The following is an 18,484-nucleotide window of genomic DNA, read 5'->3' as shown; positions in this document are numbered from 1 at the left end:
TGGTACAGGAAAAGGAAGTCCTTCAAGAGTTGGAGAAGTGGTCTAATATTGAAGAAAATGTCCTCAAACAAAAATCTAGAGCCAAATGGATACAATTTGATGATGGGACCAATCAATTCTTTTCAACAGTCATTAAGGAAAGAATTATTAGGAAGCAAATTTTTGAACTTACTTCTCTTACTGGGACTACTCTAACTAATCAAAAAGACATTAAAGTGAAAATTCTAGCTTTCTATAAATACTTAGTGAGGTCAGCAGCACATAGCCTACCTGCAGTAAATAGAGTCATTATGAGAGGAGGACCTATAATAAGCCACCAATAAGGACTATAGTTGTGTAAATCAGTCACTGATAAAAAAATCTATTCAGATCTCTTGTCCATTGGAGATGACAAGGCTCCAGGAATAGATGGTTTCAATGCTGTATTTTACAAAAAGTCATGACTCTTGATTAAAGCAAATATCACACAGGCCGTTAAAAGGTTCTTTAATACAGGAAGCTTGCACAAAGCTATCAATTGTACCTCTATTACACTGGTTGCTAAGAAGGCTAATCCTATTACTGTAAAAGAGTACAAACCAATTTCATGTTGTACAGTCCTCAACAAAATCATAGCAAAGATCCTAACAGCAAGGTTACAAGGGATAATAGCTTCACTAATTAATGAGGCACAATCAGGATTCATTCATGAGAAAAAAATTGTTGACAATATCATCCTAGCAACTGAGCTAGTGGAAGCATATCAGAGAAAACACATCTCCCCAAAATGTATGGTTAAGATAGACCTACAAAAAGCATACGACTCAGTGAAATTGATATTTTTGAGACAGGTTATGACAAAACTATGCTTCCCAGCTAAATTCATTGAATGGATTATGCAATGTGTCCAAATTGTGAACTATACTGTAATGATAAATGGGGAACCAACTACTCCCTTTGATGCTGCTAAAGGCCTTAGATAATGCGACCCAATATCCCCATTTCTGTTTGCCATAGCCATGAAATACCTTAGTAGATCACTCAATACCCTTAAAGTCAACAAAAGCTATTCCTTTCACCCTAGATGTGCTAAGCTAGGGTGTCTCACTTATGCTTTGCTAATGATCTCCTACTATTTTTCAGAGGTGATCTTAAGTCTATCACATCCTTGATGGTTTATTTTAAGACTTTCTCAGAAGCCTTTGGTCTACAAAAAAAATATGGGGAAATGCTCCATTTACTTTGGAAGAGTTTTAAAGGCTGATGGGGAAAGGATTATTCACTACACTGGATTTACTGTTGGACAATTTTCTTTCAAATATTTAGGCATTCCACTCTCTACAAAGAAGCTTTCCCTGATTCAATGGACTCCTTTAGTAGAGAAAAGAGTAGCAAAGATCTCTACATGGACTGCTAAGAAATTATCCCATGCTGGAAAATTACAGTTAATCCAAACTGTCTTGTTTGGCATTCAATCTTACTGGTCTCAACTTTTCCTCATTCCAGCTAAGATACTGAAACTTATTGACTCCTACTGCAGGAGCTTTTTGTGGTTAGGTACCAATACCATTACCAAAACATCCTTAGTTGCTTGGGAAAGGATCTGTACACCAAAGTCCATAGGAAGGCTGAACCTTCTCAACATTCAAAAATGAAACAAAGTTGCTATTGCAAAAACTAATTGGGACTTAGCTCATAAACAAGATAAACTATGTATCAGATGGGTCCACACCTACTAAATTAAGTCCAACACAATTTCAACTGCACCAATTCCTTCACAAGCCTCGTGGATGATAAGGAAGATTATTGCAGCTACAAGTACATTGGAGCAAACTCAAACAGCACAGCAGGACACAATCAATATTAAAATCATCTATCACAAGTTGTTGGGAGACAATATGAGAGTTCCCCGGAAGTTCTTGATATTTGACAATAATGCTAGACCAAAGGCCAGGTGTACTATGTGGCTTCAATTACATGATAGGCTACAAACAACAGATAGACTTCATGCTTGGGGGATAGTGGTGGACTAAACTTGTAAACTATGTCAACAACATTTGGAGTAAAGTGACCATCTTTTTGCTCAGTGTAACTTTACCCAAAGTGTATGGAACAGATTAATGACATGGCTAAAATGCCAATGGAAAACTACAACAACATGGGATGACAACCTAGCCTGGTCTATATCATGTTCGAAGGGGAGATCACTAAGTGCTTAAATTTTCAAAATGGTCTATGTAGAGCTGGTATACATGATCTGTATCAAAAGAAATAGAAGGATATTTGAAAACAAGAGAAGACAATGCGAAGAACTTGCAAAGGAGATTGCTTATACTTGCAATGTGAGAGCCACTCTAAGGATCAAAGCAAGAATGCAACAACTAATATTTTAGTTTGTCTTAGTGCTCATAGATGATTAAAACTGAGTTTTTATTATTTGAGATAGCAATCTGTGGTAAAATTGCTATGGATATGTAAATATTGCAATTGGTGAATAATAGAAAAGTTAGTTATCAAAAAAATATTACGTTTCAAAAGCTTTTTCAAAATGCTGCAGAGAATTCAAGAGAAGAATCTATATTTTTCTTTTTGAGAGAAATGTGTCTGTCAAAATACAAAAAGCACAAACTTTCAATAATGTTGCAGAAATATTCATTGTAAAAATATAAATTTAAAACTTAAAAGAGAAAATATAAAGTAAAAATACATAAATAAAATATATCAGTCTTTCATACCTTCAAATAAAAAATACTTTCCCAATTAAAAAGAGGACGTTTTATATTTCAATTTTTTGTGTTCATAATTTGTATTCTTAATTTATTTATTTTTAAAATTTTGAATAATTGATGTAAGATATAATCGTGCAACATACATATATAATGATTAGCATTATATAAGGTATATCTTCTTTAGTAGCGTTTTTGTAGAAATATTTTTCACAAAAGGGAGGTTTTATTCTTTGAAGCTTTTTGTTATTTAAATGTTGTTCCTAATAGAGATTTGTAATAATTGAACGTGTGATAAATGTACAAAATCTATGTTTAGTGACTAGTTTTTTTCTTTTCTATAGAGTTAAGATTGATATATAAGATGATGTTGTAATAGTTGTATAAACATTTATCTTTAGCTTAAGTTTGATTTATCAGTAGACATATAAAATTATAACAAATTAAGAAGAGTCTCAAATTGTTGGCCAATGAGCAGTGAAAGTCTCGAAACTTGTAAATTGACTGGCTGTCTTCTGCAAGGAATCGGAGCTCTTCTAGCCACTAACGGCTCATAGGCCTCCTCATCCCGAAAGGAAAAGGGAGCAGAGGGTAGGATATGATCACGTGAGGGACACGAAGGCATTAAGAAAGCAATCGCCCCCAAGAAATCATTGACAACAATCAAGATGACGTTCATATCAACAAAGAATTTCAATTTACTTAGGTTGAATTATTTTGCTGTTGTTGATTTTGTAAATAGGTTCTATTGTTTTTCTGATGTTATTAGACCTTATGAGGTAAAAAAAATTGCTACTATACATGATTGTAGTTGGTTTTAAAATATTTATGAGAATTTTGATATAAGAAGGCCTATGAAATAATGTATAATTTGATTCCTTTTAGTTTCTTTTTTTGTCTTTTTTTTCCCTTACTGAACAAGCGTGTTCGCTTCATGTAGGCTTTGAAAATTATACTTAATTGTGGACACTGATCTTTGTAATTTACTTGCTTGGTTGATGAAATAATTATATAGTTTTGACTTTTTTTCAGTTGAAACTTTTTATAATGTGATGTTTTTTTTTGACATTCCAATATATTTGAGAGCATAGAAAAGACTTCAATTGATGGCTATGTTTATGAAGAAATCTCTCCATTGCTTTCATATTTTTAGATTTGAATTGAAGACTTCAATTGATGGCTATGTATTTATTATCTTGCTTCTTTAGTTGAGCATTGCCAATTATTTATTACTTCATACTTACACATGTTTTTTGACAAAAACTACTGAGGAGGATAAGAAGAAGACTGATGGATGGCACACACATTATCCATTGTCAATATGGAAATTGAAATCCTATAGATAAAAAACATAACACTTTTAACATTTAATATTATCTGATACCATCATCGATATAAATAAGGCCAAATCTATTGATGTCCCCTTAAAGTTGGCACCAAGTTTCATTTCGACACTTCAATTGGCCGATGTTCATTTTAGACACTTCATGTAGGGTCTCGCTGTGTCATTTTGACACTTTTTGCTGAAATGGTAAAGTGAGTGTGATACACTCAACAATAATACGTGAAAGACTTTATTTAGCCATTTTTTGTTTTTTTTTCCTTCTTTTTCTCCATTTCTCAAGTCACCACCTCCCACCATTTTCCAAGCTTAAACTCCTTCAATGGAGGTCAAATTTTTAAATTAAAATTAATTAGTTAGATTAATTTTAATAATAGCCAATAGGATCATGTGCGTAGGATGCGCTGGGGAAGAGCGACCAGACCTGACGAGATTCCTGGGAAATTTTGGAAGAGCGCGAGCTCGGTAGGTTTGGAGTGACTGACTAGGTTATTTAATGTCATCTCTAAGACAACAATGATGCCCGAAGAATGGAGGTCGAGCGTAATGATCCCTCTATACAAAAAAAGGGATATTCAGAGCTGCAACAACTATAGAGGTATCAAGTTTCTAAGTCATACTATGAAAATGTGGGAAAGAGTGGTGGAGATGAGGGTTAGGAGAGGCATGTCTATTTCAGAGAACCAGTTCGAATTTATGCTAGGACGCTCAACTACAGAAGCCATCCATCTTATGAGGAGACTGGTGAAACAGTATAGGGAGAGGAAGAGGGACTTGCATATGGTATTCATCGATCTAGAAAAGGCTTATGATAAAGTTCCACGAGAGATACTATGGAGATGTTTGGAGGCTAAAGGTGTACCTGTGGTGTACATTAGGGTAATCAAGGACATGTATGAGGGTGCCAAAACCAGGGTAAGGACAGTAGGAGGGGACTCAGAGCACTTTCCAGTTGTGATGGGGTTGCATCAAGGATCAACCCTTAGTCCATTTTTATTTGCCTTGGTGATGGATGGATTGACACGACAAATTCAAGGTGAGGTGCCATGGTGTATGCTTTTTGCGGACGACATTGTCCTGATCGATGAGATTCGTAGCGGAGTTAACGCTAAGTTGGAGGATTGGAGACATACCTTGGAGTCTAAAGGGTTTAAGCTGAGTAGGACCAAGACAGAGTACTTAGAGTGCAAGTTTAGTGAGACACTTCAGGAGGTTGGCGCGGAAGTTAGGCTTGTTGACCAGACCATCCAAAAGAAAAGTAGTTTCAAGTATCTTGGGTCTATCATGCAACGCAGCGGGGAGATTGACGATAATGTCACACATCGTATTGGGGCAGAATGGATGAAATGGAGGCTCACTTCCGGTGTGCTATGTGACAAGAAGGTGCCACTACAACTTAAGGGCAAGTTCTGCAAAGTGGTGGTTAGATCGCCTATATTATATGGGGCGGAGTGTTGGCCAATTAAGGTCTCTCACATTCAAAAGATGAAAGTAGCCGAGATGAGAATGTTGAGATGGATGTGTGGGCATACCAGGAGTAACATGATTAGAAATGAGGCTATTCGGGACAAGGTAGGAGTGACCTCGGTGGAAGACAAGATTCGGAAAATACGACTGAGATGGTTTGGGCATGTGAAGAGGAGAGACAAAGATGCCCCAGTGCGGAGGTGTGAGAGGTTAACCATAGATGGTTTCAGAAGAGGTAGGGGTAGGCCGAAGAAATATTGAGGAGAAGTGATTAGATAGGACATGGCGCAGTTACAGCTTACTGAGGACATGACCTTAGATAGGAGGGAGTGGAGGACCCATATTAGGGTAGAAGGCTAGTACATAGTCTCGTTGTTATTCCATATTAGTAGGCGTATTAGCACACTATAATTTCTTGTATTCTGACTTCTGTTATTATCTTTCTATCACTTTCTGTACTTTGATTATTCTATTTTATCTGTGTCGCTTTCGTTATTTGCGTTATTCGTTATTTGCTTTTCCATAACGCTTTGAACTTCTTAGCCTTATCTAACCTCTTTTTATGCTTCTTTTGAGCCAAGGATCTCTCGAAAACAGTCGTCCTACTTTGATAGGAGTAAGGTCTGCATACACTTTACCCTCTCCAGCCCCACGTTGTGGGATTTCACTGGGTTATTGTTGTTGTTGTTGTTGTAGGATCCTGCCACATAATAAATAATTTCTTAATTTTATTTTTTAAGTGGGACGTTAAAAATAAGGGTAATTTAGAGCCAATACATTGACGTCGGGGGCATTTTGGAGCCATAAGGTTAATGAAAGATTTTTGTACCAAATTCAATAGTTCAAAGGAATTTTAGGCTCTTTTCCGATTTAAGTATTGAAGAAGACGATGTTATTAGCGCTAGAAGGTTTTAGGGGTAATTTTAACTATTTTACACAGTTCAAGGGCAAATTTAACTATTTTTCACTATAAAAATATTGATGTATTGGAAAGCTTCCGCCGTTGGACATATTTGGACCAATCTTGTAACAATGAAAACATTTTATGATAATTTTTCTCAGCACTTGTATACATAAACAAAAATACCTAAATAATCACCTTCTTGCGGCTTTCATAATTCAATCATTCATTGTTCTATTTACCTATTTAAACCATCATATTTTTTCTGAACTTCATAACTAAATAATTCCTCCATTTGTATTAAAAAATACACGTTCAAGTTGAATTGTTCTACACAAGTTTGTTGTCCATAAAAAATATGTACTTAATCAACTCATCATCAAAGTGTATTTTAACACATAAATCAAATGATAGTTTAGATAAATAGGGAGAATAATGGACAATTGAAGTGAAAAACTCATTGAAAAAAAATTATAATTTCGATATGTTTTTGAGAGAGAAAAAAAATGAAATTTTGAAGAAAAAAGCCATATGCCTATTTTCCAATATATAAATTGCTTCCCTCTCCTCCATTGTACAAAATCTCTCTCTTTCCTAAATTGCTTCATCTTCAATTCCGAGCTCCAATTTCACAAAAATGGGGAACCCAAAGAGACAATCAACTGATAGGAACGAAGGACTGCACGCGGCGGCTCGATCTGGGGATCTTAACGCTGTTCAAACACTATGCAGCACCAATCCTTTAGCCGTCAACTCTAGGGATAAACATTCTCGTACACCGTATGATTTCTTTAATCTCCTTCTTTCAATTTGAAGCTTTCTATTGATTATGCGTTTGTTTTGATAAACTTAGACTTAAAAACGAAATGGGTGTTTTGCAAAATGGGTAGTTGGAGGTGGGAATAGAGTCTAATTCATTGCTGAAACATCTAAATTTGAGTTGTGGGATTCAAGAAAATGATTGAAGATGTAATTATGAAGCTTTTTGATAGTCGGTATTTCTAGAACTTCAGTTTAAAGAACTTATCCAGAAAAAAGAAAGAATTGGGAAGTATTTGGGAGCTAATTGGGGAATGTTCATCTGTGGCGACTGCACATTTGTACCATTGCGGCAAAGAGTACTGGGTCTGCACTCACTTCTTTGAATTCTAAGGTCCATCGCAGAGTAGCTAAGGTGATAAGCAAGGGATAAGCACTTGTTGTTTGTAGAACATCATATCTTTTTGTAGGTGGGAATGTACTATGAGGGTGTAATTCATTGCTGAAACATCTAAATTCGAATTGTAGTATCCAGAATTGAATATGGAATTCTGAATCTTTTTGATAGTGGGTCTGTCTAGAACTTCACTTTAAGGAACAACAAAAACAACAACAAGAACAACAAACCCAGTATAATCCCAGTATAATCCCACCATGTGGGGTCTGGGGAGGGTAGAGTGTACGCAGACCTAACCCCCACCTTGAAAAGTAGGGCGGCTGTTTCCGAAAGACCTCGGCTGAAGAGAGGAAAACAAGATAAAAGGTCAGATAGGGACAAGCATATCGAAAACAAGATGAAAACAATGAATAGCAAAAGTGAGAAAGTCATGGCAGAATAGTACAGAAAGAAAGAGACATTAACTACTATAAAGTTAGAACTTCACTTTAAGGAACTTATCCAAAAAAAAAGGAATTGGGAAGTGTTAAGGAGCTAATTGGCGAATGTTGCTTTCTGGCAACAGCACATTTGTAACCATTGTGGCAAAAGAGTAGTCGGTCTGCATCCACTGATTTGAATCTAGGGTCTGTCTCTGGGTAGCTAAGGTGATAAGCGAAGGGAAAAACTCCATTTTGCCGTCACTGCAAGTGTATTATTAGCTAAATTTTGATAGAAGTTGGGAGTATTTGCTTGACTGAATAACTGTTATCTTGTATTATTTTTTTTTATGACAAGGAAAACCCGTAGCCGCTACCCTTTGGGTATACTATTATCTTGTATTTCTTACTAAGAGGACTGTAAACCCACCAGTTCTGTTAGTTTTAGTAAGATTCTGCATTATTTTACTTTTTTAGGATTTTCTGATATTATTTCCCACTGTATACGCCTATGGCTTTAGTTTTGATAAAGGACTTCTGATTGATTTTAGTTTTGCTACATCATTGACATGGAACTTTGTCTATGCTGGAGAGTGAATGTTATTCTGAATGTATATATTCAAGTCTGAGAAGATACGTAGATTTCTGCAGATGATTTTTTAAGTCTAAAACTTCTAAGCTGCTAGCATTGGTATTAGATATTATTCACTTCCCTTTTTACTGTAATTGACGTTCCATCCATGTAGGCTGTAGCTATACTAAAACACTAAATTGTTAGATGTAGGTCACATTATTATTTTTATGTCCTTTTTTTTTATGACAAGGGAAACCCGCAGCCGCTACCCTATGGGTGCGCACAGGGTAAAACCCTGCTCCTATGCAATGGCTCGCAAACCACACAGGAGAGGTAACCCCCATTAGGCAAGCCCGGTGCGACGAGCTCAACCTAGAAGGCAAACTTCTTGCTTTCGCTGGCAAGGGGTTTCGAACTTGAGACCTCCAACATGGAAGTCCCAAGCCCAAACCACTAGGCCAACCTGAAGGGTATTTTTATGTCATTTTAAAAACATACTTCTCCAAAAATCTGAAGAAAGACCTTAATCTTTCACAATTTTTGCGCCTTCTTTCTAACTGTGAAATCCATCTAAAGCAGACCCTTTGGGCCAACTGCAGCCCCTGAAACTCGAAGATGATTAGTCCACACATCTACCCTTAGTAACTTGAATACCAGAGTTAGTTCGCTTCAATTGTGACAGTGCTCGAACCTGTGACCTAAGATACAAGTCTCTCAACCTTTGCCAATTGAGGGGTTACCCCCTGGGGCAATATATTCATTTTATTCTCTTCTACCATGTTTTTAGCTTTAAGAATTACTTCAAGTGCCTGTTCCAGTAAATAATTTCTAAGATACAAGGCTTTCTTTACCCATTTGGATACTTGTTCCAGTAAATAATTTCTAACATTTGGTCTTTGTATATTCATTTATGGAGCTAGAACTTTATGACGATATTCCTGCCCCTTGAGGAGTTCTACAAACCAAAAAATAATATATTAGAATTGTCATTTGTATTACTTGTGTTTAAGTGCTAAAAGTCTGAACTTGACAATCTGAAGGAATGATGGTATCGAGGTCTGCCCATGGAGACAATCTTATAGGATATCCATTGATATATGAGAAAAAACTTCATCCAATGGAGCTTACACTCAGTCTCCTCATGTACTTATGATTTTAGCAGTAGGGAAAGGAAGTGCCTAAGTTGGATATATTGTAGTAAAACTCAAACATATGTTAGGGTTTAGCATGGCAAAGAAATGTAATTTGTGCTGTTATCAATACTTCAAGGGGATCTTCACAAAGTTTTTCGAGCAAAGATTAGTCTTTTGCGATTATCACAAGCCTAAGGTTGTGTTATTATCTTTTCCACTTTCTTAAACTTGCTTTATGAGTGTGTTTATGCCTTTACTTGTAAACTAATGCTCTAAATATATTCTATGGCTAATGTTATATTTTTTCTGGCTTGTAACATTCACTCTTTACATTATCATAATGTATTGCTGTTAAGTCAGAAAGATCCGCTTTGAGTTGCCAAGAATAGTCATCATAGAAAAATTCTTCTTCTTATTGCTGGCTATGAGCAGATTTTCTCCTAGGCGTAAGTATTGCACTCAAAGAGTGCTGTTTGATGGCCTAACTAAGATGTTGAGATAATAAAAAAGAAAACAAGAGATATACATTGGAAACTCAAACAAAATGATTCGAAACAGTACATGTACTAGTGGGTTAGGTACTTAGTAGAACAGTCGATGTGGATGCAAACTATAATACCTTTTATAGTTTCAATAGATTCATTTGTCTATACATGAGAAGAAAGGATGGGCACATATTGTTTTATGATATTGCTTTATCTCCATAAGTCCCCTTTTGTATCTGATTTGGTTCTCACCACTGTCATCAAGACTTCATTATCTGATATCTGTCTATGATCTCGTTGGTCATGTCCTTTTTCCTCTGTGAAGATATTTTATTCAACTACTTACTCAATGTCAATTTGTGGTTCAGTTTTCAGTTTCTTTCCTCCTGAGACTCTGTCCCCAACCAACTTCAATACTACCATAATGTGGCTAGTTTTGGCTGTCCCTCCGTGCTTTATTTTGCCAATAACTGGTAGTTTTCTTTCGATTTTTCCAACTCTCATGTGAGTCGAGTCACTTTGATCCAGTAATTTCTTATATCAATTTTGCTTTTCTTTTAATTGTTTATTTATCATTTTTGCCTTATTGATCCATTTTAAATTGGACTTTAGGCTCCATCTGGCAGCATGGTCCGGGCATGCCCAGATAGTGGATTATCTCTGCAAAAACAAAGCTGACGTTGGTGCTGCTGCTATGGATGACATGGGTGCAATTCACTTTGCTGCTCAAAAAGGTCATTTGGAAGTTGTTAGGCTTCTTGTTAGTTCTGGAGTGTCTGTCAAATCATGCAATCGCAAGGGTATGACAGCCCTTCATTATGCTGCCCAAGGGTCTCACCTGGAACTCGTCAAGTATTTGCTGAAGAAAGGTGCAAATGTTAACACTAAAAACAAGGCAGGGAAAACCTCCATTGATCTCGCGAGCAATGAAGAAGTCAGCTCCATTTTACGTCAACCTGAAACGGCATCATCCAAAGAAGCTCTAAATGATGGAGAAAACCAGGTTAATTCCAAATCAAAGTCATCTTCACAGGAGGAGAAGATAGAGAGCTCTGACGACAAAGCTGCTGCAACTGAGGAAGGGGAAATTGAGGCTGAGAAAGATGAATCGCTCAAGAGAAAGGTCGATGGATATGAAACCAATGAGAAGTCGAAAGAGACAAAGAAGGCGAAAGTCACTTTAAATCATCTTTTAACCTCAGATGACAACCAGGAAGATGAAGAAAATCTTTGAGAACCTCTGATGGAAGTGTTACTGACATGTAAACTAGCTTATTCTACTAGCTGAGAATTTTACTATAGCATTTTATAGATATGTGTTCTTTTCCTTTGAAAGAAGCACAACCATTAAGCTATCGTGTCACTTGAGTTGGTGAATGTAAACTTTGCTCCAACTCTATCATCAATTTTGATTTTGCTATGACACCGGGTGCAGTTCTTTCCCAGACCTGCGTGAACACGGGAGGTTTAGTGTATCAGATTGCTCTTTTCTATTGCTCAATTAAAGCTCAGAAATAGGTTCATGTTACCCTTCTGAAGTAAGTTGTTTTTGTCCAAGTGTGAACGACTTGCAACTTTTTGTAGGCGGATTCAGGAATTTTAACTCCATGAGTTCAACATTTAAGGGTCTAACTATTGAGCTCATTAACATCTTTAAAGTGAAGGGTGCAGATCTAATATTTGTTGAAAACTTTTAGTGGGCTTGCGCGCGCGCATATATATATATATATATATACTAGTTCTGGGAACGTGCATTGATCATTTATGTATTGCAAATGACATATTTTATCCTCTTCAAATCTACTGGTATTTACTAAAAAAATCCATAATTTTTACGATAAAAAGTACATATATCTTTCTAATTAAAAAAATACATCCTTAATTATTAAATTGATTAAAAATGAGTAAGGTAAAATAACTAGCTATTGTACAAATAAAATATTCAAATAAGGATACTAAAATACTACATGCTAGGCTAATGTATACAAAGCAACAAACAATTGTAAATTCTCAATAATAATAACAAAACAATAGAAACCTCTCAATAATGAACATGTTGCCAAAGGGAGCTCCATTCCAGATAGCATGTGTACTTACATCAACTTACTATGTAATATACAAAAATCATATTTACAAGTTAACTATATATATCATGCTCAATATACAGGGATCCTATAACTTCTGTGATTGATTCAACTTTACCAAAAAACTTTTCTTTACACCAAAAGTGAAACAACAAAATACAGTTCATATTAATGTTCTTGCACAACTATCAGTTATTTGCTTCTTTTTTCAAGTGAGAAGACTGACGACAACCATGCACCATCACACCTTTCTTTCAAGATGATTCGCGGCATGTCAAGTCCCATCAAATTAAACCACTCGATCATTAGCTGACTGGCATTTTTTAGTTATGCATTATACCTTTTTCATATATATTTTTTTCGTTTCTTCCATCAAATGCATGTTGAAATAATTTTTCAACATTTATAAAATCTCACATAGCCACTTTTGCTGCTTAAACATCCACCACTTCATCATATACTTGTTTTCGAGCCTAAATTTGTTGTGGCCTCTAATTATTTTGATTACTACCCACAAGAAAAGTGTGAGCTATTTCATAAGAAATTTTGTTTCCATGGTAATATGTTTTGGCATCCATTACATAATCTGTCAAAAGTAGATTTTACTGTAAAGTTCTTTTTTGCTTCTGCCTCTCAATATCAATGAATCTTCATACTGTTTGTTCATTGAACAAATGGACAAGTCACAAGTTCCTCTGTCATGGCAGTGCAATGAGTGGCTTCAAAACTTCCAAGTATTATTATTGTTGTTGAATTTTTTATAAATCATGTTCCACACCAATAAATTTTCCAATTAAATCACACAACGTCACAACAAAGAGGACATAACTTAATTCTTATGTAACTCTAACTAGCAACTAAACGAACCGCAGTAAATATTATTCATCTCCCAACAAGAAAGAAATTTCTTCAATAAATATCAGCCACTAGGGGATAGTCTTCCAGATTGAAACTCAAGAAAAGACATGAACAATGAACCTAGTGGCTTTTCAATGTAGCTTATGCATTTTTGTTAAGTACTGTTGTTAAATTATCTAAACAGCACTTGACCGTCCATAAGCACAATTACTACACTTTATACACCCTCCTTGAAAAAATCAATCAATTAGACAAATTCCAATGAAATTAACTTGGAAAAGATAACATATATTATTTTTTTTTAAAGAAAAGAAGTAAATACAACTATCAAATGGCCTCAGAATTGCAGAATTAACATCAAGGCCTCAAAAAGACCATTCAGTCCCGAAAGATGGTGTTTTTAGTAATAGATCTCCTCACAGGCCAAAAAAAGAGCTCAATAATTTGAATTTTGATTTTAAGAAAATGTATTTCTCATGGCAATTCCCAAATAGTAATAGCAGAGATTCTGCTCTACAAGGCGATAGGATATGAGAATGCCCTCTTCGGATAATAAAGCAATGATTCTTTCTTCCTCAATGAAGAAGAAAAAAGACTCAAAACTGCTAAAAAATCAACAAAAAGGGCTTAATTTCTGATGATTTTTTTTCACATTTTGGGTTATGCAGGTATTGAATCAAACCCGCCCCAAATTCAAAAAAAGTGAACCATCATGATCATAGACCGTTTCTGATAGAAACTCGACTCTAAGAAAAAACATATCAAAAATTCTGACAAAATACATAACAAAGCAAATAAAACTCAACAAAGTAACTTAAAACAATCGGAAAAAATGGAAGAGTTGACTACCAGCAAAAGGCCGGCGATGGAGGAAGAGAAGATGTAAGGGTTTTATAGATGGGAACTATGTTAGTATAGGTCTAGAAGGCGGCGTAGTTTTGGGCTTTTTTTAAAGCATACTAGGTCAAATTTGAATGTGGGCCGATTTTTTAGTTTTAGCTGGGTGTAAATGAGTAAGCCCTAAAGATGTTTACAACAACATACCCAATGATTTTAGCAAGGATAAAATGTTTGAAGAACTTATAACTAGAGCAGCCTATAAGGCGGATAATTTCACTTTAACAGTTTGATCTATTGGATATTAATTTTTAAATTTACTAATATGCTAGCCAATTTATAAGATATCAGTTGGTTCGATAACGGATTAACAAACGGTTATCGGATGATGTATCGGCTAACTTCTACTTAATTTTTATGGTATATTTTTTTTATGATAAACACACCTTACAAAAGAGATAACCTATTTTCACTATTTTAAATGCAATGGTGAGTCAGAGGCTTCTTTACGCCTTTACCTTTTTTAAACTTTAATATTTTTTGGAGTTTGCTAGCTTGCCCTCTACTTTTGAAGACAGAATATATAATTATATAAAAGTAAATAAGTTTTCCTGACTTTACGGTTTTTGTCTTTCGGAGTTAGGACCATCAAAGAAAAAATATACAATTACTCTTATATATTATGTTAAAATATTAAATGAGGCTAATATACCTAAAATAAAAGTGTAAGATGGTAATTCTTAACGGATTAACGATTTACCCGATAAGAAAATTGAATAATCCGCTTCCACATCAATAAGCTGTTAATTATAAAATTTTAATCCATTTTCCAATCGTTAATTCGATAACTCAATACAAATAAGCTAATAAGACAATTTTGCGATTGGCTTATTGGTTACGGTTCGATTTTGAACACCCATACTGACAACTAGTGTGGAGGTAGAAAATTTATTTTTTATACATTCTTAGCTCAAGAAAAAAATTGTCCAAAATAGTATAGAAGGGAAAATAACATAAATAAAGAAAGTCATGACAAAATATCATGAAAATATGATAAATCATTTTGTCATAACAAGATAAAACGATAATCGAAGTGTAAGAAAATCCAGATAATAACCAAATTCAAAGGACAAGAAACTACAAAGAGTAATAGTACGACTAAAAGTATAGAAGAATAAGTGAGACAATACTCAATTATCTAGCTAACCTCCAACCCTAATTTGTATCCTTCATAACCTACTATTTAAAGTCACGTCCTGTATTGTTGAAATTACGCATTGAATTTCTGGTTGTAGATACATAATAATAATAAAAAAGGTTTTTCTGATTTTTTTAGGAGAAATGAAACAAAAAATATGATAAAGCTAGGTAAAGTGAAACTGCGTTATTTCCTGTTTAATCATCTCTTTTCGAACTTCTTCAGTTTACCTCTACCTTCCTTTGAACCATATATAGTCAATCCTCTCACACCTCTGCATTGAGACATGAATATTCGTTCATTTCTTTTTCACATGTCCGAATATATAGAGTGATGATTTTTCTTAAAAAATAAGTAGAATTCTTACTTTTTTTAATATGAAAAATGATCTAAAATGCTCTTGAACTATTGAAAATAGTACAAAACTATCCTCCATCCACCTATTAGCCCCCAAATAATCCGACGTCTATCTTTATTTCTTATATTACCCTTATTTTTAACGGACTCCAATTTAAAGTCATTTAATAAATTTATTAATAATGTGGCGATCATCTATTTGTCACCTTTTAAATAACCTAAACTAAATTAAAACCCCACCCATTTCCCAAATCAGACCCGCCTCAAATCAAATCCACTCACCCCAAATTCATTTAACCCATCTTTATCACCCATCTTCCTTACATTTTCATCTTTGAGTAAATTCAAGAATTGAGGTCTCAAGGTCATCCAGACCAATGTATGCTGATCTTCAAGTTTGATTTATATAAAATTGTAATATTGGTTGCATCTTATTGCTTTTTGTGATCGAGATGCATTATCACACCTTGTTTGAATATCAGAAATTGATGAAATTCTGTAATTATACTAAGTTCCTTGTTTATAATATCATTTAGTTGTTGTCCTGTGATTTGAGATTTTATCTTCGAATTGAATATTCTATTAAATAGAAGTAATTCACCATCATTTGGTTAGGATCAATCTAAACCAACCCTTCATATTAGGTATACGATTCAACATGCCAACTATTAAACAACTTATTAGAAATACAAGACAACCAATCAGAAATGTCACGAAATCCCCCGCTCTACGGGGGTGTCCTTAGCGTCGAGGAACATGTACTAGGGTGTATGTGCGACTCGTTTAGATCATGAGCTGGCACAAAAACTCAAAAATGACTTTTATAGTATCAATAATCAGTACCGGTGAATGGGATAGGATGGAAAAAGGAACTCCATCCATTATAATTTTTTTTTTTACCATATCTCTCTATTGTGTATGAAGTTTATGGTTTCCGTTGGTATAAATCCAATCACCTGAATTTAAGATGATCAGAAATTCTCCATTGGTAACCAAAGGTGCTTCTCTTTTTACCAAGTCAATAGGGGAGGAGAAGACCTCAACAAGGAAGGTTCACTATGAAGGCTTAGTGACAATTTATCGACCATTGCATTATCTACTGTTTGAGGAAAGTAGTTGGCAGTACCTTACTAAAGCAACATTCAACATTACTTGCTAAAAATGATTTTAATTTCAATGAGTTCTTCAATCTCACAAGGAAATTTTTTGATACACTTTTCAAGCAATAAAGCCATGGATGGGCGTGAGAAATCTAGCTTAAAACAGAGGCGTTACTCCTATATATCTGTTAGCAAAAAGCTTGAAGACTCAGTCACCAAACAAACAAAAGAGAATAAGACAATGACAAAATTTTTTGGTATTTTCTCAAAGAGAAGCGTGCGACTAGAAGCTTGTTTAGTCATCCATGGTGATGAAACACCGAAGTCCCTCTCCCTTCAACATTAAATCAAAAGCCTTGTTGATTTGCGCAAATGGGAGACCACGGACCACGGTGGCTGGATTTGTTGGGGCGGGTCTAATTGGGGAAATGGGTGGGTTTTCAAATTAGTTTAGGTTATTTAATAGGTGACCACGTTATTAATGAATTTATTAAATGAATTTAAATTGAAGGTCGTTAAAAATAAGGGCAATATAGAACTTAAAGATAGACGTCGGGGATATTTGAGGGCTAATAAATGAATGGAGAATAATTTTGTACTATTTTTAATAGTTTAGGAATATTTTTTTTCCCGTTTTTAATACAATAAATAAGCAAAAATAACATCATTCTATAAACAATAAAGAATTGGACGTCTTAGTTGATGACTTGCTTAAGCTAATCCCACCTCTAACGTGATCTCCATTCTAAGCCGCAGATTGTCCTCATCGTCTATTAATAGGGGTGGATGATCAAGAGAGGCGGATTAGGAGCGTTGCGTGTTATGAACTTGAAATATTATATATATTATTTATTTATTTATTTATTTATTTTTCTAGCGTAAATTAGAAAAAATATTTTTTTTAATTTGAAAAAAATTATTTTCAGAAAGCGATTTTCAAAATAATATCTTGATCAATTAAACATGAAAAAAATTAATATAACTTTTTGAGGTATGAAGTCTGTTAGTTTTTTGTTTTATATCTAGTTCTGTTTTTTCGCGTAGGACTTTCCCGTTATTTTTGATCAAATAATTTTTACACAATTTCCCTCAAATTTATAGTCAAAATTTATTAACATAGTCCACAAAACTAAAACATTTTTTACTTTTAATAAATTTAGGTCATTTAATTGAGAAACAAGTTATACTGAAATTAATCATTCTAAAATTGATATTTTATTTTTAATATAGGATAAAAATAAAATTATAATCTTGGGATAAGTTATTTCGCAATTTCATCCTAAACAAATGTGAGATAAACTCATTCTAAAATTAATTTCGAGTTCAATTATTCCTTATTGCTCTTGGCAAACCAACCTTTAAAGAACTAAAAATTTATTAGGACTCGTTTGACACGAGGAATAAGAAATAACTAATTATGAAATTAATTTTAGAATGAGTTTATTTCATATTTAATTAAAATAAAATTATGAAAGTTAACATTGAGATTAGTTATCGAGATTGTAATATTATTTTTATTCAAACTAATTAGAGAACCCATCCAAAATATAAAACCATTTTAAGCCTCTTCTTCTTCCCTAAAGGCAAAAAGTGACCATGGAGAATTACAACTTAATTTATTCTAAAAAAAAGAAAAAGAGAGAAGCTAGTTTCTGTCAACATCTTCTTCCTCTGCTATTTCTTTCTTTTAAGTTAATTACAGTTGTTGATTCTTTTATACCAAATAAACAAATTTTTTTTGAGAAAAATTAGAGTCGTTTGACCACTCTGTGGTTTACCCTCACTCTTCGGGTTCGAGTCCTTCGTATAATTTTTTTTTGATAGAAAGCATTATCTTGAATGGGATGAAGCCCATTCGATATGAATTT

The 18,484-nt window shown here is 34.4% G+C and overlaps 1 protein-coding gene and 1 non-coding gene across 2 annotated transcripts; one reads left to right on the top strand and one right to left on the bottom strand.

The window, feature by feature from the left end:
* The first annotated feature begins 6,936 nt into the window (after positions 1 to 6,936).
* On the top strand, positions 6,937 to 11,537 carry LOC129888815 (uncharacterized). Its single transcript, XM_055963844.1, has 2 exons — positions 6,937 to 7,195; positions 10,795 to 11,537. Exons 1-2 carry the CDS (start codon positions 7,053 to 7,055, stop codon positions 11,414 to 11,416), a joined length of 765 nt encoding a protein of 254 aa, XP_055819819.1. The 5' UTR covers positions 6,937 to 7,052; the 3' UTR covers positions 11,417 to 11,537.
* Positions 11,538 to 13,456: 1,919 nt separating this feature from the next.
* Positions 13,457 to 13,550, bottom strand: LOC129890890 (small nucleolar RNA SNORD96 family). Its single transcript, XR_008767078.1, has one exon. It is a non-coding gene; the product is annotated as a small nucleolar RNA SNORD96 family (small nucleolar RNA).
* Between the last annotated feature and the right edge of the window lie 4,934 nt (positions 13,551 to 18,484).

Source organism: Solanum dulcamara, chromosome 5, assembly GCF_947179165.1.
Source record: "Solanum dulcamara chromosome 5, daSolDulc1.2, whole genome shotgun sequence".
NCBI lineage: Eukaryota > Viridiplantae > Streptophyta > Magnoliopsida > Solanales > Solanaceae > Solanum > Solanum dulcamara.
The sequence above is the reverse complement of the archived record's forward strand: the minus strand, read 5'-3'. Positions and strand labels throughout refer to the sequence as shown.

Coding starts and splice junctions, on each gene's coding strand:
- LOC129888815 (XM_055963844.1), top strand. CDS start 7,053: ATGGGGAACCCAAAGAGACAATCAACTGATAGGAACGAAGGACTGCAC. Junction 7,196..10,794: donor GATAAACATTCTCGTACACC/GTATGATTTCTT, acceptor ATTGGACTTTAG/GCTCCATCTGGCAGCATGGT.